The following is a 22,440-nucleotide window of genomic DNA, read 5'->3' on the forward strand; positions in this document are numbered from 1 at the left end:
CAAGAGAGAAGGGGGAGACTTGCTAGAGTGACGACCTTCAGTAGAAGAAAGTGGATGAGATCTAGTGTCCAGGTGGAAGGGCTGGTCTTGGATAGGAGCAAAGTGCAGTTTATCCATAGTTGCCAGATGGAAAGAACAATATTTAGGCACTGCTGCTGTTGTATGGGTACATGTGGGAATGGGAACAGCAGTTCTCCTCTAATTGCTTATATTTTCTTAGCACATGAAACAGAGGATTGTGGGAGAGGCTCTGAGGGTTTTGAGAGAAAAACGAGAAAGTTGTAAACAGTTCTCGAAAAAAGTGACCAAGTGCATGGAATACGAAAATGTTGTAGAATTGTTTGGCAGCATAAAAGCCTCTGAGATGAATGATCATAAATTTAGAGGGAGACTAATCAGTTAGTTTGGTTGTATGTTTTCCTCTGGAGACACTGAGTCATACCACATAGATGCAGCCCAGGTGGAGAGTAGATTCAATCACAGTGGGTTTTTCCAAGTATACAAGAGTATAAGGAAATTGAGAGTGTATATGAGGAAGAGATTAAAATGATGGATGGTTGGAATTCAAGCTAGGAAAATAGTGAAGCAAGGAGGAAAAGTTAAGGAACAAGAAAAGATGGTGGAATAGATGAATTACAAGTCTCAAAAGGTGAAGGAGCATTGGTGTAAGCTGAAAAATAGAAGGTTGTGGTTGGAGATGGTGGTTCTTGAAATTGAGTTTATGCAAGGCTTACAGTTATTGCTAATGACCAGGTCTCTAGGGGCTGACCCTTTGGAGAAGTGAATGAGGTCAGGTGAAGGACAAGATCATTGGAGGAAAGTTGAGAGACTGAAAAGATTCAGTGCTGGAAACATCATCTGTATGGCTATTGAAATCAGCAAGATATATGGTAGGAATAGTGTTGGAGAAAATGACTGCTAAAATTTTCTAGGAATGAAGTGGAGTAAGTCAGGGACCAGTTATGGGTGGTAGGTTCTGACAACACAAGAGTCAGGAGTCAAAACAAGAGTCAAAGAGTCATATTTAGATTAAATTAAATATGGAATTGGGGTTGAGATGGAAAGCAGACTTAGGTTTAAGATCATAAAACCTAATGATTTTGATGGTTTAACTGAATAATTTCAATGAGTGCCAAAGTAAGTTAATGCATGTTAAGCACTTAGAATAGGGATGGTATGACCCATGATGAGGGTCAGTAAGTGTTGTGGTGTAGTGACCATCAAGTGTGTTCTTTGAACTGTCCCATTCAGACTATTAGAAAATGAACATTGTTAAAATGCAGAGAAGATATTTCTCATTTGTATGTGTTCAGAAATACTTATGCATACCAAAGAACTTCCAAAGTTTTACATATAAAAGGGTATTGTTTTGTTTTACTTCTATGAATATTCTATGAGAAAAAGTGTTAGGATTCTGCCATATTTAACACCTACCCACTCCCACCACTTGCTTTTTACACAAGGGAATGAATGAATCTTAGCAATGGTTTTTTGAGATTGTTACCCCATTTACCAAAAATAACGAGTGGTTGGGACTTCATGACTTTATATGATTCAGTTCCTTTTCTTGATCTCAGTCACAAGCTCCATGAATGTAATCATTTGTCCCAGCAACATAAGTGCTCAGCGAAGTCAATGAAGCTTTTAGGAACAGACCTTCAGTTGCATCTTAAAGAAGGAAAAAAATGAAAACAGGCTGGGATTAGAGGATGCAATGCAGTCCACTGTGCATTTTCTAAGAAATTTTTAAAATTCAGTTAAAAGTCATTTTAAGTAATTATTGTTTAAATTATACTTCTACAACCTCATTTCACAAAAGTAGGACACATTAAATGGGATGATCATTTTACCCAAGAACTTGTAACTGATGGTAATTGTTTTAATTTTCTTCTTGCGAGCCTAAATTATTCAAGTTTATGATAAAATCTCATTTTTCTTTGTCTTATTTATTGGTCCCTGGTGTCCCTATGTTCTGAATCATAGGCTGTTACTCTGAAGTGGAGCTGGAAGAGCCCAGAGGCTTTTTTTCCTCTCCAAGATATCCACTGGATTATAGAGGAAAACTGGACTGTTCTTGGGTGCTCAGAGTTTCACCAAGCAGTATGGCAAAATTTACGGTTGAGTATCTGTCACTCCCTGGGTCTCATGTGTGTGGCGATTCAGTTCTGACTATTTATGAAGAAAACCACAATGAGAGAAGGATGTCAGGTAAACCTGAGGGGCATTTATACGTTGTGCTGGGAGCCTTTTCTGTGTAGGCGGCTTATGTTCAAAGGGAGAGTTTGACTTGGTAATAATACTGAAATGTTGATTCATGTAGTAGGCGTGACTTTTTTTCTAGGCACATTTAATATTTTCAAAATTTGAATTTACAAAACAGGTATACTAAAGGTTGAGTGGAAGTGTTTGTATGTATGTGTATTCGGAAAAAAAAAAAAAAATACGGGAGAACCCAACTTCTTCAAACATAGCAGAACCATGCCAGAATGCCAGAAATGTGTGTAAGACAGAGGAGGGGTTAAGATAATTAAAAATCATGCAGGGGGTAAGGTGCTGAATTTTCAAATAAAGCAAAATACATTAAAGGCTTTTAAAATGGTAGAATTAAAAAGATTTGCTAATAACATGCCAACTGTCATCTCATTTCCTGTACAGGCAAACCTGGTTTTGTTCAGCAAACTTGCCACCTGTTCTTTTTTTTTTTTGCGGTACGCAGGCCTCTCACTGTTGTGGCCTCTCCCGTTGCAGAACACAGGCTTCAGACGCGCAGGATCAGCGGCCATGGCTCACGGGCCCAGTCGCTCTGCGGCATGTGGGATCTTCCCGGACCGGGGCACAAACCCGTGTCCCCTGCATCAGCAGGCGGACTCTCAACCACTGCGCCACCAGGGAAGCCCGCCACCTGTTCTTTGTATAGGTGTAACACAGGCTTTTTGGGTGTCAGTAAAGGGGGAGGTGGGAAGGTGTTGGAAATAATTTGGTTGATGGGGATACCTGGAAAGAAAAGTTTAGGTATGTTACTCTGAGTGTGTGTGATTCACACACAAGTGCACGTGCTTGATTCAGGAGTATACGGAGGCCAGGGAATTGCTTTGAGGTTGAGATTTTCTCAGGATAAATTCTGAGAGATTGAATTATTGACTTAGAAGGCTCAAACATTTATTTAAAGGATCTTTCTTTAGAAATACTATCTCATTTAGACTGCAGAGAAAACGATTAACTGCCTGTCCCCCATTGCACATTTTTCCCCTATGATCAGATTACCTTCCCCATCCACCCTGAGTAAAATGCTCCTTGTAGCTGCAGTGAAATCCAGACTCCCTAGTATGACCTTTTGCCTCGCTCTCCCTTAGCTCATCATGCTGTCCCCTCAGGGCCCTTGTCCATCACCACCTCTCCCAGCTATTCAAAGACCTCTTCCTCATGCATCTAGTCAAGTCTTGACTAGAATGTGCCTTCTTTTTTTTTTTTTTTTTGCTTTGACATTTTTTAGTATAATTTTAAAGGTTACTTTGCATTTACATTTGTATAGCTGAAACAAAATACTGGCTCTATTCCCTGTGTTCTACAGCACATCCTTGAGCCTATCTTACACCCAATGGTTTGTGCCTCCCACTCCCCCATCTCTATATTGACACCCTCCCCACTGGTAACCACTAATTTGTTCTCTATATTGGAGTCAGCTTCTTTTTGTTATATTCACTAGTTCTTTTTTTTTTTTTTTTTTTTTTGAGTATAACTGCTTTACAATGCTGTGTTAGTTTCTGCGGTACAATGAAGTGAATCAGCTATATGTGTACCCATATCCCCTCCCTCTTGGAGCGCCCTTCCCCCACATCCCACCCATCTAAGTCATCACAGAGCACTGAGCTGAGCTCCCTAGGTTCCCTCTAGCTATCTATTTTACACATGGCGGTGTATTTATGTCAAACTTAATCTCCCAATTCATCCCACCCTCCCCTTCCCCACCTGTGTCCACATGTCTCTTCTCTACATCTACGTCTCTATTCCTGCCCTGCAAATAGGTTCATCTGTACCATTTATCTAGGTTCCACATATATGAATTAATATATGATATTTGTTTTTCGCATTCTGGCTTACTTCATTCTGTAGGACAGACTCTAGGTCCATCCACATCTCTACAAATGACCCAGTTTTGTTCCTTTTTGTGGCTGAGTAATATTCCATCGTATATATTCACCACATCTTCTTTATCCATTCATCTGTGGTTGGACATTAGGTTGTTTCCATGTCCTGGCTATTGTAAATAGTGCTGCAGTGAACACTGGGGTACATGTGTCCTTTTGAATTATGGTTTTCTCAGGGTATATGCCCAGTAGTGGGATTGCTGGGTCATATGGTAGTTCTATTTTTAGTTTTTCAAGGAAACTCCATACTGTTCTCCACAGTGGATGTATCAATTTACATTCCCACCAACAGTGCAAAAGGGTTCCCTTTTCTCCACACCCTCTCCAGGATTTATTGTTTGTAGACTTTTTTGATGATGGCCATTCTGACCAGTGTGAAGTGATACCTCATTGTAGTTTTGATTTTCATTTCTCTAATAATTAGTGATGTTGAGCATCTTTTCATGTGCCTCTGGGCCATCTGTACGTCTTCTTTGGTGAAATGTCTATTTAGGTTTTCCGCCTATTTTTTTAATTGGGATCTTTGTTTTTTTGATATTGCACTCCATGAGCTGTTAGAATATTTTGGAGATTAATCCTTTGTCCGTTGCTTTGTTTGCAAATATTTTCTCCTATTCTGAGGGTTATCTTTTCATCTTTTTTATGGTTTCCTTTGCTGTGCAAAAGCTTTTAAGTTTCATTAGGTCCCATTTATTTATTTTTGTTTTTATTTTCATTACTCTAGGAGGTGGGTCAAAAAAGATCTTGCTGTGGTTTATGTCAAAGTGTGTTTTTCCTATATTTTCCTCTAAGAGTTTTATAGTATTCGGTCTTACATTTAGGTCTTTAATCAATTTTGAGTTTATTTTTGTGTATGGTGTTAGGGAATGTTCTAATTTCATTCTTTTACATGTAGCTGTCCAGTTTTCCCAGCACCACTTATTGAAGAGGCTGTCTTTTCTCCATTGTATGTTCTTGCCCCCCTTGAAATAAATTAGGTGACCATATATGCGTGGGTTTATCTCTGGGCTATCTATCCTGTACCATTGATCTATATTTCTGCTTTTGTGCCAGTACCATACTGTCTTGATTACTGTAGCTTTGTAGTATAATCTGAAGTCCGGGAGCCTGATTCCTCCAGCTCCGGTTTTCTTTCTCAAGATTGCTTTGGCTATTCGGGGTCTTTTGTGTTTCTATACAAATTGTAACATTTTTTGTTCTAATTCTGTAAAGAATGCCATTGGTAATTTGATAAGGATTGCATTGACTCTGTAGACTGCTTTGGGTAGTATAGACATTTTTACAATATTGATTCTTCCAGTCCAGGAGCATAATATATTTCTCCACCTGTTTATGTCATCTTTGATTTCTTTCATCAGTGTTGTATAGTTTTCTGAGTACAAGTCATTCACCTCCTTAGGTAGGTTTATTCCTAGGTATTTTATTCATTTTGTTGTGATGATAAATGGGATTGTTTCCTTAATTTCTCTTTCTGGTTTTTCATTGTTAGTGTATAGGAATGCAAGAGATTTCTGTGCATGAATTTTGTATCCTGCAACCTTATCAAATTCATTGATTAGTTCTAGTAGTTTTCTGGTGGCATCTTTAGGATTTTCTATGTATAGTATCATGTCATCTGCAAACAGTGACAGTTTTACTTCTTCTTTTCTGATTTGTATTCCTTTTATTTCTTCTCTGATTGCCATGGCTAGGACTTCCAAAACTATGTTGAATAAGAGTGGCAAGAGTGTATATCCTTGTCTTGTTCCTGATCGTAGTGGAAATGCTTTCAGTTTTTCACCATTGAGAATGATGTTTGCTGTGGGTTTGTTGTATATGGCCTATATTATGTTGAGGTAGGTTCCCTCTATGCCCATTTTTGGGAGAGTTTTTATCATAATTGAATGTTGAATTTTGTCAAAAGCTTTTTCTGCGTCTATTGAGATAAGCATATGTTTTTTCCCCTTCAATTTGTTAATATGGTGTATCACATTGATTGATTTGCATATATTGAAGAATCTTTGCATTCCTGGGATAAATCCCACTTGTTCATGGTGTATGATCCTTTTAATGTGTTGTTGGATTCTGTTTGCTAGTATTTTGTTGAGGACTTGTGCAACAAGTCCTAGGTCCCACACAGCTCAGAGCGGGGCTCAGAGGGCAGCGGACCCAGTCTGGGAGCCCAGCCGGCTTACGGCAGCCCAGTTGGGCAGGAGAAATGCTAGGCACACTCCCCCATGATCCTCGAGCCCCTAAGGGTCTCTCCAGGCGAAGGAACCCCTCCCCTCTCCCAGCCACCCCTCAGGGGCACCAGTCCTGTCCAGTCTCCACCTCTCCTCCCCTCTCACTCTCCCCACGTCCTACCTGGTTGCTTGAGGGTTTCTCCCATCTCCTTGGGTGTCAAAGTCCCCCACCAGCATCCAGAAGGTGCCCTAGTTTGGGGGAGATGCAAACTCAATGTCCTCCCATGCAGCCATCTTGACTCCGCCCCCCGACTAGTTGTATTTTTTAGATTCCACATGTAAGTGATATCCTACAGTATTTGTCTTTTTCTGTCTGACTTATTTCACTTAGCATAATGCCCTACAAGTCCATCCATGTTGCTGCAAGTGGCAACATTTTGTTCTTTTTTATGGCTGAGTAGTATTCCATTGTGTATATATATCATATCTTCTTTATCCATTCATACTTAGGTTGCTTCCATATCTTGGCAAGTGTAAATAATGCTGATATGAACTTTGGGGTGCATGTATCTTTTTGAACTGGTATTTTTGATTTTTTTGGATATATACTCAGGAGTGGAATTACTGGGTCATATCGTAGTTCTATTTTTAGCTTTTTGAGAAACAGTCATACTGTTTTCCACAGTGGCTGCACCAATTTACATTCCCACCAACAGTGTTCAAGGGTTCCCTTTTCTCCACATAGAATGTGCCTTATTAATGAGGCCTACCTGATTGATGTGAATTTCATCACTCCCACCTCTGTACTTCTTAGTGGCCCTTCTCTTGGCATTATTGTCTTCTAACCTATGAGGTTGTTTCATGTTTTTATGTCAGTGTCTTCCCTATTGATATGAGCTTCTCGAGGACTGAAACTCATCTCTTCACTTCAGGAATCCCCAGTCCTTAGAACGTTGCTGGACGAAATGAAGGCATTTAATAAATGAGTGACTGATTGAAAGGTCACCTCCTTAAATAGGCCTTCTTAGTCTTAAGTAGCATCATCCTTCACCTCCCACAGTCGTTTTCTATCATACTCTGTTGGTTATTTCATTTGTAACAGTGGTTTCTATTTGAAATCGTCTTCTTCACTTATCTGACTCACATGAAAGCTTCATGAGAACAGGGATCTGGCTATTTATTTTTCCCTACTATGTCTCCCCAACTTGGGATAAGAGAGACTCAGAACATTTTTTTTTTTTTGCATGAATACATACTGCTAAATTATTCTTCAGAAAGACTAAATCAGGGACTTCCCTGGTGGCACAATGGTTAAGAATCCGCCTGCCAATGCAGGGGACATGGGTTCAAGCCCTGGTCCAGGAAGATCCCACATGCCATGGAGCAACTAAGCCTGTGCACCACAACTACTGAGCCTGCGCACCACAACTACTGAGCCTGCGTGCCACAACTACTGTGCCCGCATGCTGCAACTACTGAAGCCCATGAACCTAGAGCCCATGCTCCACAACAAGAGAAGCCACTGCAATGAGAAGCCCACGCACCACAATGAAGAGTAGCCCCCACTCGCTGCAACTAAAGAAAGCTCGCGTGCAGCAACGAAGACCCAACACGGCCACAAATAAATAAAATTTAAAAAAAATAAATAAATATATTAAATACTTGTTTAAAAAAAAAAAAGAAAGACTAAATCATTTTTCACTGCCATTAGCAATGCATAAGAGCCTCTTTCACCATGCCCATAACCTGATATTATCAATTTAATAAGCATTTGTACTTTTTAAAAAATCATTAATGAGGATAAATTTTTTTCATGTGTTGGTTAGCTATTTGTATTTTTAAATTTGTTGTCATTACCATCTATTTTTAAATTTGAGTATTGATCTTATTGGTTTATAAGAGCTATATATATGTATATATATTATATATATATATAAATACTTTTTCCTTTGTCATAAGTTACAAGTACTTATTCATAAGGTTGTCATTTGCCTTTAAATTTTGTATATTTATATGTTGATGTAAATATTTTTAAATTTATTGGTTTAAATACAGTCATATGTATCTTTGATCTTTGTTTTATCTCTTTGCTTTTATTTTTAAAAATTAATTTCTCAATCCGAGGTCAGAAATTTTTTAATTAAAAAAAGCTTAATCCTGCTGAAATATATTTTCTCATATGGTAAAATGGCCTTATGCCTGCTTTCTTTTTTTAAAAAAAATATTTTCTCTTTAATTTATAGCTATCTTTATCATATACCAGATTCTCATATAGAAGTAAATGATTTCTGGGAAAACTTGCCTTTATCATTGTTCTACTGAAAACCATGTTTGACTTTGTTGTGGATTACCTGGGGAACCCCTATAATTTTTCAATGTAGCATTTCTTTGATTTGAAATTCTCAGCTTGAAACTTCTGGAGTTGTTCTCTCCTTCAGATGATAGCTAGTGGAACTGTAGGACTATGATAGAAACATTACCTCTTACTCAAGTCAGGTAGTATTCTAGTACACTGTAAAATGCTATGTTTTTCCCTGCGGGAGCCAGAAACCATTCAAGAGCTGCGTTCATCTCTTCTTGCTATAAATAAATATTTGCTCATTCTTCAAATAGTATTTCAACATCATTTATCCTAAGATGTTATGCCAACTAATGTTTTTTTCTTCTTGTATATAATCTTCTCCCTTCTTTCCTCCCTACAAATATATATGGAACACCTACTGTGGGCCAGGGACTGACCCTTCTCGGTTGTGGGCATCCAGTAGTGAATAAAATGGACAAAAAATATCCCCACCCTTACCAACCTTATATTCTAGTTTGGGGAGGACACATATTACAATAAAATATATAATATGTTAGACAGAAGGGCTGGGGGAAAATGGCGTGGGAAGGGAGAGAAGAAGCATCTGGGATGCAGGTGCCATAGAGTTATATGCAGTATAACTGGCAAAAGTCTTTCTGAGCAGGTGACATTTAAATAAATGTTACAGAATGATATTGAGTTATTCTTAATAGTAGGTGACTTTGAATCTAAGAAAATCAAGGATTCTTTCTATACTTCTTTAATCAGCCCTCTGAATCATTTTAGAATTATGGTTATAATTTTATGTTCTGTCTTTGACTTAGGTTCTTAAAGTAAAGTGATCAAAAGAAGATTGGATGTAGGGAAAGAATAAATTTTCAGGTAGAAAAAGTTTACCATCATGGATTTTCACAGTGATATATTTTTAATAAATAGGTTACTTTTCTAGGAGAAAAATGGCACATCAGACTTATTTTAAAGATAAAATAATTTGCTACCTATTGTCCTTCAAGGGAGCAGTGTGACATAGTCGACTGTAATAGGTATTGTATTTTTGAACGTGGCTTCCAATCCTGACTCCCCACCATCAGTCTGTGACTTTGGGTGAGTCATCTGAGTTCTGGAACCCTGCTCCTCCTTTGGCAGAGTGGAGTTTAAGTAATTGCTACACCTAAATTAGAGAACTGTTAAAAAAAGCAAATGTTCTTTTTTTTTTTTTATCAAATTTGATTTTTTTCTTTTAACCTAGGTGAATTATGTGGGAGAAGGCTTTACCCAATGATTTTCATGAGCTCTGGACCACTGGTGAGGGTGACATTTCATTCCGGTGTGCAAGGTGCTTTTGGCATAAATTATATTGTCTTTAGAGTCCAAGGTATGTTTGGTCATTTAGTAAACTTATAAAGTTAAAAATCAATGTTTTTGTTTTTAGGGATATTTCAAAACTTACACATTGTTTTGTAAGAAAAATTGTTTCTGTGGGGAACGAGCTTATGTTTGAAGGGAAAATCTATTTAAGTGATCTGAGATTGGTCTGGTCCAAGAGGAAAAACTACTCAGTAAATAAGCTGATTGACGTGTAAATCATTCAGAATTGTGATTTCTGGATGTGGCTAAGATATATTGATTGCAAGATAGCATTTTTTATTGTGATTGTGATTTTACACCACACTGATCCTTTTCTGTAGCCATAATTCTTGTGGATTGAAAGATTTGAGTTCTAAATCTTAGCTGGCTGATTAGCCCTGGACAATTTATTATCTCTGTATTAGAGTTTTCTTTATAGTGATATTATAATAATAAAAGGTTAGAATGAGTTGTGAAAACAAACTAAACAAATAGTAGATGCTAGCATTATAAATGTAAACTCATGCAATTCAGAGTTTTCAGACTGCATTTTCAAACATGTCATTAGTGAGGTTTCTGACTCTTGATGAACGTAGGTAACCAAGAGCTAGGTTCTCTCTTTGGCACTGAAAAGCATTGCAGAGAGACAATTGGAAAAATGTTAAGTGAGTAATAAAGAAAAGCATGTATATCATAGGAAAGTTTTTTCCTAAAGAACTATGTTATGAATATTGCTTTTAACAAATATCAAATGATATCACATATATATATTCACATATATATATATATATATATATATATATAGTAGAATCTAAAATATGATACAAATGAACTTATTTACAAAACTGATACAGACTCACAGACATTGAAAACAAACTTGTGGTTACCAAAGGGGAGAGAGGCTCGGGGAGGGATAAATTAGGAGTTTGGGATTAACAGATACAAACTACTATATATAAAACAGATAAACAACAGGGAACTGTATAGCACAGGGAACTATATTCAATGTCCTGTAATAAAACATAATGGAAAAGAATATGAAAAAGAATATATGTGTGTGTATATATATATGTGTGTATATATATATATATATATATATATATGTATTTATATATGTAAAACTGAATCACTTTGCTGTACACCAGAAATTAACACAACATTGTAAATCAATTATACTTCAATAAAATTTTTTTTCAAAATGAATATTGCTTTTAGATGGAATTGTGCAGGGAACCTGCATTTTCTATAGTTATCACACTTTATCTTCCATAGACCCTAGGCTGTGCCAAAGATAATTTGAGAGAGGTGCTGGTTTTCTGTATCTTTTGAATGTTGCAGATAGAAAATTTTTAGTGAAACTAACTACCTCCTGTTAACTTTTTTCTAAAACAATTAGGGAGGAAAGCTGATAGCTCTGAGCTGAAAAGGCATATAACAAGCCTCTTTAAAATTAGTTTTACCTCAATCCCTTTTCTTCTTTATTTCTAGGTCCAAAGAGCAGTAAAACTACCAAATTTCTTCAGAGTTCAAACCAAGAGCATGTGGCCACTTGTGACGATGTTATTCTTACCAAACCAACAGGAATCATACAAATCCCAAGATATTTTCACAGAACCACTATGAGGTGAGGAAAGAATGTTTATACTACAATGGAAGAAGTTCATGGATGATCCCTTGACAAGCAGGGACATTTGTTATTTGCTTAAGGCGTTATTTTCCACTTTCTTCCCTTAAAGAATAGACTTTGAGATAATCCCTTATTTGAGGCCTTCAATATATGAAAACTGAATGTAAGATTACATTAATAAATACTGTTGATAAATTGTACTTTCCTAACAAAAGAGACTATTTATTAGGTAAAGTGGAAAGTCAAATCTCTATCAAAGAGTTTTGGAGATTGAAATAATGTACCTAAAAGCTTCTTGCACATAGTAGGTACTCAATAAATGGTTCTTAAAATGCCACAGTGGAGGGGGCTTCCCTGGTGGTGCAGTGGTTGAGAGTCCGCCTGCCGATGCAGGGGACATGGGTTTGTGCCCCGGTCCGGGAGGATCCCACGTGCCGCGGAGTGGCTGGACCTGTGGGCCATGGCCGCTGGGCCTGCGCATCTGGAGCCTGTGCTCTGTAGCGGGAGAGGCCGCAGCGGTGAGAGGTCTGCGTACCGCAAAAAAAAAAAAAAAAAAAAAAAGCCACAGTGGAAAGAGAACCTTCCCTGAATTAAACATTAGAATAAATTTAAAATGAGAAACAAAAAAATTGAAGATTCATATAGTATCAATCCTAAGTAAATTTATGTGATTTGGGGAAGTTTGGGACAAGAATACTTCTTTAACTCTTATAGGCTGCCAATCAGAATTTATAAAATACAAGTGATTGACCAACCATTCACCATAACGGGTGAACTTTTGACAAATTCAGTATTAGAAAATATTTTTAATTGTTATAGTTTAAATCTTTCTTTCACCTTAAGCACAGAAGAAGCAGGTAGAGTTAATAACAGTGACTCACTGAGTGATGCATTGAATTATGAACAAAGTAAACAACAACATATGCTATTTAGAAGTCATTTCTGACTTTCTTTCATCTGTGCTACAGCTGCCACTGGAGATTATTGGCCCCTTCAAATCACATCATTCGCCTTGATATTGTCAACTTCCAGATGCAACCAATGCCCTTGGCCTGTCAGGGTCACCTGTTGGTTTACGAAGGATTTGGATCAGGCAAAAAATTAATAGGTAACTAATTTCCTGTGAAGAACTATGCTATTGATTTTCTTTCACAAAATATTCTTAGAGTGTTTTATATTCAATGTGTGAATTAGAGATGACATAAATTAGTCTCTTATGTGATATTGAAATAGCCTTACTGTTACTATTTTTTATTGTAATTGAAATTAACGTAACACTCTCTGATTAAGTTAAAAAGGAAACCCAACTATATGCTGTTTACTTGGGTCATACCTAGATTACACTTGCCCAGAAATACTAAAAATAAAGGATAAACAGTCTTAGACAAATGTAACACAAGAAAATTGAGAATATAATATTAATCAGGCAAAATAATGTTCACAGGAAAGGCATTAAATGGGTTTGTCAATTAGATAGTAACCGAAAACCTGATTACAGTGACTTAAATTTATTATTCTGAAAGAAAGAGAAATCCAGAGGGATGCAGATGCACCACCAGCTCAACAGTTCAACTCTGTGAAGAATGGCATTACTGCAGTTCTCTTGGCCTTTTCCTAATGGTTCCATAATGGCTATCTCAGTTGCCACCATTACACTGGAGGAAAAAGGAAGAAGGGGCACAGGGAAGGATTATCACCAAGGAGAAAGCAAATACGTTTCCAGGAATCCTGTAGCAAATTTAAGTCACTTTGGCCAGATCTGTCACATGGCCATACCTAACTGGGAGATGACTAGAGAAAAGGGAAATGGAAACAGGGTTTGGGCTGGCAGACTGATGTTACCCAATATACCCGGATATAGCAGCCTAGAGTTCTGGAATCTGACGGTCCTGCGTCCAGTAGATCACAGTTCTACCACATAGTAATTCAATGACTTTGGGAATGTTCCCAAAGCTTTCTAAGAATCACTGTCCTCATTTGTGACATGAAGATAATCTACCTGTAACTTTTTGTGTGATTTAAAAGAAGAGACACTCTGCCATCACTAGCACGCACAGATACATGGGCATAAAAACTTCCCAATTTAGGGCTTCCCTGGTGGCGCAGTGGTTGAGAGTCCGCCTGCCGATGCAGGGGACACGGGTTTGTGCTCTGGTCTGGGAAGATCCCACATGCCGCGGAGCGGCTGGGCCCGTAGCCATGGCCGCTGAGCCTGTGCGTCCGGAGCCTGTGCTCCGCAACGAGAGAGGCCACAACAGTGAGAGAAAATTCTCAGTTTGCTTAAGTCAGAGATACAGATGCCTAAGGTAACAAGGTGACTCCCAGAGGGAGAGGATGTGTGGCATTTTCCTGGCCTTTGACTCTTTAGAAAGGACCCAGATGCCAGTGTCACTCTCCACATAGGCAGAGCCCTGCCAGAGTTGATAAAATAGCCAATTGCTAACCCACTGTCCTTTTATTCTTCGGGCTTACATTACCATCCCAGAAGCAGATGTATTAACAATCTTTGTGTTTCTACTTAAGGGAATGTTAGTAAACATGGAGCTTTCCTGGTTCCTGAGTCAACATAACATCAATAAGGGCTTAGCTTCTTGTGGGGAGACTATAGCATCTAGGCCCAGTATCCTTGGAAATTATCTATGCTTCTTGCCTTACAGAATACCTGTTACTTGTACTGCTTCATGAGATTAATTTGAGAATTAAATGAGAGAATGCATGTTAACCAATATAAAAGAAACCAAGTTTCTGCTGTGTTTGAATTAGAATTATACATTTTAATTCATATTCTTAAAATTGTGGTGCTTAGAAGAAAAGATTAGACTGTTGTTTCCCTATTGCCTCTCCATCAATGGGGTGTTGGAGAACACACAGTTTGGAAGAACAAAGAAATGAAGAAAAATGGAAAACAGTACATTTGTTATATCAGTTATAATTTATAGAATTAATGAACTATATATCTGTTGTTCTTTACTTAGAATTTGTTCTTTACTTAGAATTAGTTCACAAAACATGTAATATTTCCTATCTTCTTCCACAAAAATTTTATGACTATTTCAATTTTTGCACATAAGACTCATAGCCTATAGGAGTTAACTCAATTTTTGAGGTCAATAGGTTATTGAATGAATATTTTTAACATAACCGACTATGCTATAGCCCAAGAATGCACGAATAGTTTAATATTGAAAATGTATTATCTATCTTAAAACTAGGTCAAATCAGGAAAAAATAGATATAAATTAATGATACAATAATCGTATCCTTAAAACCATCCCAGTAAAAATTAGTTAAAAGATATAATGGAAAAATCACTTCAGTCATAATTAGCAACAAAAACCATGTAACTAGGAATAACCTTAAAATGAAATGTGAGTTTTATTGTGCAAATGTGAAATTTACACACATACCCACATAGATCTGAATAGAGAAAAGACCATGTTCTAAAACTGGAAGACAAAATTAACATTAATTCACCCCAAATTAATTTATAAATATAGCAAAATCTAGCAAAATCCCAATGGGAATTGTTTTTGGAGAGTGAGGGGGAAATTGATAATAACTCTAAAGTTTATCCTTAAAATAAACAGAACTAGCTGAAAATGTTTTTGGGGAAAAAATGACCAGATGATGAGGTGAATTATCAGTATTAAAACATACTTTAAAATAATGATAATTAAAACAGGGTAGTACTGGTACAAGAATAGACACACATGACTAGAAATAAATAGACCAGAAGGGGCACAAGAAACTATAAGGCATTTATATGTGATAAATTTGGCATTACAAATCAGGGAGGAAAATATAAATTATATTCTCTCTCACCTCATAGAACAGTTGATTAAAGAGTTAAGCATTTTTCTTAAGCCACTAAAGGTTTAAAAAATAAGCAATTAGTTATGGATGGAGAAGGATCTTCTTGTGTAAAAGCAATCGAAGAAAATAGGAAATTATCAACAGCCTCCTTTATAACTAAAAACTTTTCTTCAACAGAAACAAAATTAAAAAGCAAATAACAAACTGAAGATTTTCAACAACTCTGAGAAAGGCTTAAGGTAATTAATATAGGGAATGTTTACAAATCAGTATTAGAAAAGCCCACATCTGTAAAATAAAATTAATTTACAGGCCCAAATATCTTTGACTCAGCCTTGAATAGATTTCGGTTAAAACCAGAGTTCCCAAGGCTTTTGAGTCTTTTGTTCATGTTCCAAAAGAATTACAAACTATTGACCCAAGTGATTTTGAAAACAAAAAGCACTGGATTAACCCTTAACCCCTTTTGATAGATAAGAAAGGTTAATGAATATTTGCATATCAGTTACTATACAATCTAAATTAAATCTCTCCTTATTTTGTCTCTTGTCACAATGAAGTGATCCTCTGGCCATCTGTTTACTAAAAAGGGCAGTTTTCCTATAATAGTGAAAAGCTTAACAGTTCTAGAATTGTTGACTTGAAACTATGTGTGTTATAACTGCTTTTGTTAGAATGTTTGTTTCAGAAAATACCGTGTATGAACAGTTAAACTTAGAAATGGTTTGTCACAGGGAGCAGATTTGAATCATCAACCTTATGATAATAAACCCTGACTCAACAATTGTAAAGCACAGCTATATTCCTTTAGAATTAAGAGGATCCCTAACATAAAACAATTTTTAAATAGTACAATAAGAGTTTAATCAATTAATTTTAAAACACAATTCAGAATTATTATTTTCCCAGATATACCTTAATATAAAAATGGGCAAGTGATCTGAATGAGCAATTCATAGATAAATAAATACATGTGAGAAAAAATACTTAGCCTCTTTAAAACGGAAATGAAAAAAATTTTTACCTACTTAACTGACAAAAAAGATTTGAAGAATGATTATACTTAGTAAACAAAATGCAGTGTAACAGACATTTTCAGGTTGTTGTTTAGGTATAATATGTCGTATGCTTTCTGGAGGAAGATATAGAAATGTTTTTCAAAAGCTATAAATCTATAACCTTTTATTCAGCGTTTCTATTTTTACCCATATTTATAAAAAATATGCTTTACATTTATGTGTAAGATATTCATTCAGCTGGTGTTATTTATGATAATGGCCAAAAAAAAAAAAAGGATCTAAATAGGAAATTGGTTAAGAAAAGTATAGTAAATCCATAGGATAAAATATTATGCCACCACTAAATAAAATATTTTCAGCTAACTTTTTTAGAAGACAGAAAACTCTTATATGTAATATTGTAACTGACCTATAGGGCCTTCCCGGGACAGGCCTTCCCCCCCATATTCTGCAAATTTCCTGAGTTGTTTTAGATGTGGACCACCAACACCCCCCCCACCCCACCCCCCCCACTAAATGGAAGATGTTAACTACTTGATGACCATGAGCACAGAGCCCCAGGCCTCCTGGAGCCTAAGGACTGATAAAGTTAACCCCCGTGACATCACCCTGTTCCCTCATCATCAGGCAATCAGAGAATTGTGCGCAATCTGATCACATACCCTGCGACACCCCACCCCCACCCCACCAACCTGACTTTTAAAAATGCTTTCCCTAAACCCTTCGGGGAGCTTGAGGCTTTTTAGGGCATGAGTCTTGCATGGCCTTGCAGTAAACCTTTCTCTGCTCCAAACTCCGACATTTCAGTTTGTTTGGCCTCACCGTGCGTCGGGCACATGAACTTGTGTTAACAATATTAAGTGAGAAGATTGGAATGAAAAAATTACACAGTATATTTTAATTTTTTAAAAAAAGTGCTATATATGACTTAAGTAAAGGTCTAAGGGGAAACACACCAATATGTTTAAGTGGATATTTCTAGATTGCAAGATTATAAGTAATTATTTTTTAAATTCTCCAAATTTTCTCCAGAGAATGGTTAAACATTCTTATCTTAAAGAAAACTATAAAGAGCAAAAGATGAGGGACTTCCCTGGTGGAGCAGTGGTTAAGAATCCGCCTGCCAATGCAGGGGACACAGGTTCGAGCTCTGGTCTGGGAAGATCCTACATGCCATGGAGCAACTAAGCCTGTGTGCCACAACTACTGAAGCCCGCATGCCTAGAGCCCGTGCTCCACAACGAGAGGCCACCACAATGAGAAGCCCGCGCACTGCAACTAGAGAAAGCCCACGCGCAGCAACGAAGACCCAATGCAGCCAAAAATAAATAAATAAATAAAAAGTTATTTTAAAAAAATAAATAAAAAGCAAAAGATGAACGAAAAATGTTTTGTTCTAGAAGCTGAACTAGATTCATAGGGTAGCAGTTACAGAGAACTTCATGACAGCAGTCTGGCTATTACCAGCAGCCTCACAAGAGAGAGAACCATCAGTGAGGATCAGTCTCCATCATCTTCTGAAGGATGCTTTAGAAATCCAGGGGTGATGGGAGGTTGAGTGAAACCATTGCTAATTAGCCCTAGGATTCTGATTCACAGGAGACCTCTAAGAACTATTGCCTAAAAAAATTTCATTTACACCAGCTAGTGGTTTTGACTTTCATGCCAGTTACTGTACCTTGCCTCTTATTCATTTGGCTGTGCTGTGGATAAATGAAGGTTGTATGTAGCTAAGGCTCAAATATACTCCCTTATATGTAGTTATTTCAGTTGGGTGACAAAAACATTTTTTTAGTTCCCTGATGACCTAGCTAGACTGAAACCAGCCTCTGTACCTCGAGACCAAATTAAATCTTGGAGACAGTTTTGGGTGAGGTAGAAAAGAATAGCTTTATTGCTGTGCAAGGCAAAGGGGGCCACAGTGGGCTAATGCCCTCAAAACCATGTGTCCCCACTTGGAGAGGGTAGTGAGAAGTTTTATAGTAATGGTTTAAAGAGGGCATGATCAGCTCGTGGACATTCTTCTGATCGGTTGGTGGTGAGGTAAGTAGGAGTCAGCATCATCAACCTTCAGGTTCCAACTAGTCTGGGGCCTATGTGCTTGCAGGGCAGCATACCATGGTTAATTGTCAACTTCTCCTACCTGGAGGGGGTTTCAGTATCTGCAGAACAGCTCAAAGATATTGCTGTGGGTATGCGTTGACGGGGAGCCAGGAGCTTGCCCCAACCAGGCTGTACTATTGTTTCTCCTGACAGTTTGTTTCTCCCTGGTCTCGCATCCCCTCCCTTTCCTCATTAGCAACTGCTTGAATCTGCCCTTTGAAACTCAGGGAAGGTCATGGAGGCTGAATGGAGGCTGTTTCCTGTAATTCAAGAAACGGGGACACAGAAAGCCTTTGTGCTCAGGAGCCCCACAGGGCCCTGCTCGGTATCAACCATGTTACCTTCTTTTATATTATATGGCTTTAAAAAGACCTACCTAAGTATTTCAGACAGTACAAGAACTGGATACAGTGTCCTAGTTGGTTTGGAACCACTTTCTTAGAACTGCTTACACTCAAGAATCTGGAACATCTCTCTCTATTCTAATTAGGTTTTATTTTGCTTAATTTTCCCATTTTTATATTGTTGGTAGGGGATACAGTATAAATTTGTATTAAAAATAGGACTTTTTTCCTTTCACTTTGCTCAATAACTTTGCCTTGATGAATAGTAAAAATTTATTTATTTTTTTTGTCTAGGAAATCTATGTGAAGGAGATTCACCTTCATTAAAATCTCATGGTCCTCTTATGATGTTGTTTTTCACATACAATGCCAGTTTGGCCATGAAAAAATTTTCTTTGAGATATTCTTTTCATATGTCTGGTAAGTCTATTACTTTTTTCATATTTGTTTTTGTGTATGTTTGTCTTATTGTGCTTTATTAGAAAATATGTGTTATCAAATAAAGAGACTTGAATTCTTTATTTCATTTGTCAGCTATAGGGGAGAAGAAAAAAACAATATTTAAGATTGTGACCTCTGTGGAGGCCTCAAGCTAAACCTCCTTAAGGCATAAGATTGATCAGATTTTTCATTTTTTCTTACAGCAACTAATAATTTTGTCTAGTTTTCTGTATACTTGGAATATTGTAAAAATACAGTAGGAAACTTTTATCCCTAGCCTAAAAGTTTCAAGTAATTTTTCTATTTTGAAATTCATTTCCTTAATGTACTAATATCAAGAGTAATTGATTCTTTTTTTAACACTTGTTTGGTGGATAGTTCATATATATTAGTTGTAGCCAGATTATTGAAAAATATGCTTTGCCCAACATTCCTATAGTTTTGGTGAAGGGATAGACAGCATTATGAAAATTGGAACTTTTGCAAATTATGGAAATTGGGTATCATGGAAAAAGCATTTGCAATTATGCTTAATTCTGAATAGTTATTAGAATTGCTCTAGTCCTTAAGATTAATCAATTCATACTCATTAAAATTGTTAATTGGAATACAATTGTAGAAATATTTCTACAAAAAACATTATATTTTTTAGTCTGATAATGTGAGAAATGTTGTATGGAGAACACAAAGAAGATTTGCATCAAGTTCAAATTATGTAAGTGAAAGCATACCATACGGGGCTAACATAAAATAGAATAAAATCTCACATTTAAGCCTTTAATTATTCAGACTATCAACAAATTGTTTTAAACTTATGCCAGGCCATGTTTAAAGCACTGAGGATTCACCAATGAGCAAGACAGTCCCTGCCCTAGAAGAGTTTATAGTCTAGTGGGGGAGATAGTCAGTAATCTGTAAACAGAGAAGGACAGAGATTGTTGCTTAGCACCCAGTTCTGCCATGATTAAGCCACTGCAGTAGCTGATGGACAGTGTATTCTGTGCTTCAGAGGGAAGAAACTAAGGTGATAACAGGATGCTCTGTGCTTTGGAAAAGCAGGCCCCTTGCATAATTAGATGTATATCTCAGGAAGAATTTTAATGAACCCAGATTTTGCATTTTCCCATACACAGAAAAGCACTAAAATCATTAACTTCAGATCTCTGTTCTTTGTGACTAGCAGTAGTGTTTTATCAAGACATGTGCTTGACTGCACATATACCCTAGCCAAAATCACATTTAAGCTGGCTTCTCCCCCTACCTCTTCGGAACAGCTTCCTCAGAGCTACTGGGTGGTTGTCCTCAGTAAGACCCTGAGTAAAACAAACTCATAGCTCTTAGGTTGTGCATTTTTCTTTCAGTCAACTAATCAAATAATCTCAGAAAAATATAGAGTGAAAAAACAACTATATTAAGTTTTGAAGGAGATATCTTATTTAGTTCGGTAAAGGATGGGCGTGGAATTCTAGGAAAACTTTAATTTCTTTGTTCTCTTACAGCAAAACACCTTTTTTTTTTTTTTTTTTTTTTGTGGTACGTGGCCTCTGCCGTTTCGGAGCACAGGCTCCAGATACGCAGGCTCAGCGGCCATGGCTCACGGGCCCAGCCGCTCCGCGGCATGTGGAATTTTCCCGGATCGGGGCCCGAACCCGTGTCCCCTGCATCGGCAGGCAGACCCTCAACCACCGCGCCACCAGGGAAGCCCAGCAAAATACCTTGAAATGTATTTCTACTCACTGTCTACCCTTTTACCCTTTCATTTTTTCTTGAATCCATTCCCATAAGCCTTCCTTTCTTACCATTCCCCAGACAGTGTTCTTGCCAAAGCTACCAGTGACCTCCAAATGTTCAGATCCAACAGTCACTTCTCAGTCCTAATAGCTGCATTTGGCACGGATAAGCTCTTCTTCCTTCTGAAGTTTCATTTGTCATGGCCTCCAGGAAACCACTGTTTCTTGGCTATCCTCTTACTTCACTGGTCTCCTTGGAGTCTCTTGGCTGGTTGCACCTCCTTTTCTCTACTATTAAAAGTTGAGGTGTCCCAGGACCCAGTCCTTGACTTTCTTTCCTTCTCTGCCTGTAGTCACTCTTAAATGATCTCACCCAATCCCTAGTTTTAAATACCACTTTACACAGATAACTCCCAAAGTGTATCTCCAGTCCCAACTTCTTTTTTTTTTTTTTTTTTTTTTTTTTTTGCGGTTCGTGGGCCTCTCACTGCTGCGGCCTCTCCCGTTGCGGAGCACAGGCTCCGGACGCGCAGGCTCAGTGGCCATGGCTCACGGGCCCAGCCGCTTCGCGGCACGTGGGATCCTCCCGGACCGGGGCACGAACCCGCGTCCCCTGCATCGGCAGGCGGACTCTCAACCACTGCGCCACCATCTGAACTACAGTGCTATATATCCAATTGCCTCCCTCTTCATTTGGATATCTAATAAGCATCTCAAACTTAACATGACCAGAATTCAAGTCTTGATTTCCTACCCCTGTCTCCAAATTCTTCCTCCACCAATCTTCCCCACTTCAGTAGATGGCAACAACAGTTTAATAATTAATTGCTCAAGCCATTATCTCGGTCATCTTTGACTTTTCTTCTCACATCTCTCATTGGATTTAGTTAATCTGTAGGCCTTCAGCAAAACTGATCTGGAATCCAACTACCTCTCAACATCACTATGACATTCTGACACAAGCCTTTTTTTAGTCTGTTTTACTCATAACAGCCAGAATAATCATTTTAAAAAGAATAATTCAGATCATGTTACTCCTCTGCTTATAATCTTTCAATATTTTCCCTGCTCACTCTTAGTAAAAGTCCTTACAGTGACCTATAAGATTCTATATGATCTGGCTCTTGGCTACCTCCTTGACTACTTCTCCTGCCATTTTCCCCAGCGCTCACTCTACACCATCCTTCCCGCTGTTCCCCAGACACACCAAGCATGCCCCATGGCTGTTATCTCCAAAATGTACAACATGCCTAGCAAATAGATGATGTTCAAGAATTGTTTGAATAAAGGAAATGACATCCTAGCTGGGGTAGATTAGTGAGTAGAGAGTAAGGAGGTAGCTCCCTATCTAATAAATGGGTAAGAAATACATCTGTTTTGCTTATAGAAATCCCTTTGGCTTAG

The 22,440-nt window shown here is 37.7% G+C and overlaps 1 protein-coding gene across 1 annotated transcript in view; it reads left to right on the forward strand.

Annotated features, from left to right (window-relative positions):
- OVCH1 (ovochymase 1) overlaps positions 1–19,347 on the forward strand; it is a gene marked incomplete at both ends in the record, with an annotated part of 53,446 nt that extends 34,099 nt beyond the window's left edge. The window contains 5 exons of the mRNA XM_079937514.1: positions 1,984–2,208; positions 9,862–9,987; positions 11,448–11,583; positions 12,555–12,694; positions 19,160–19,347. Coding sequence (XP_079793640.1) covers positions 1,984–2,208; positions 9,862–9,987; positions 11,448–11,583; positions 12,555–12,694; positions 19,160–19,347 — 815 coding nt within the window. The remainder of the gene's footprint in view (positions 1–1,983; positions 2,209–9,861; positions 9,988–11,447; positions 11,584–12,554; positions 12,695–19,159) is intronic.
- Positions 19,348–22,440: the final 3,093 nt, after the last annotated feature.

This window comes from Stenella coeruleoalba (assembly GCF_951394435.1).
Source record: "Stenella coeruleoalba genome assembly, chromosome: 11".
Lineage (NCBI taxonomy): Eukaryota > Metazoa > Chordata > Mammalia > Artiodactyla > Delphinidae > Stenella > Stenella coeruleoalba.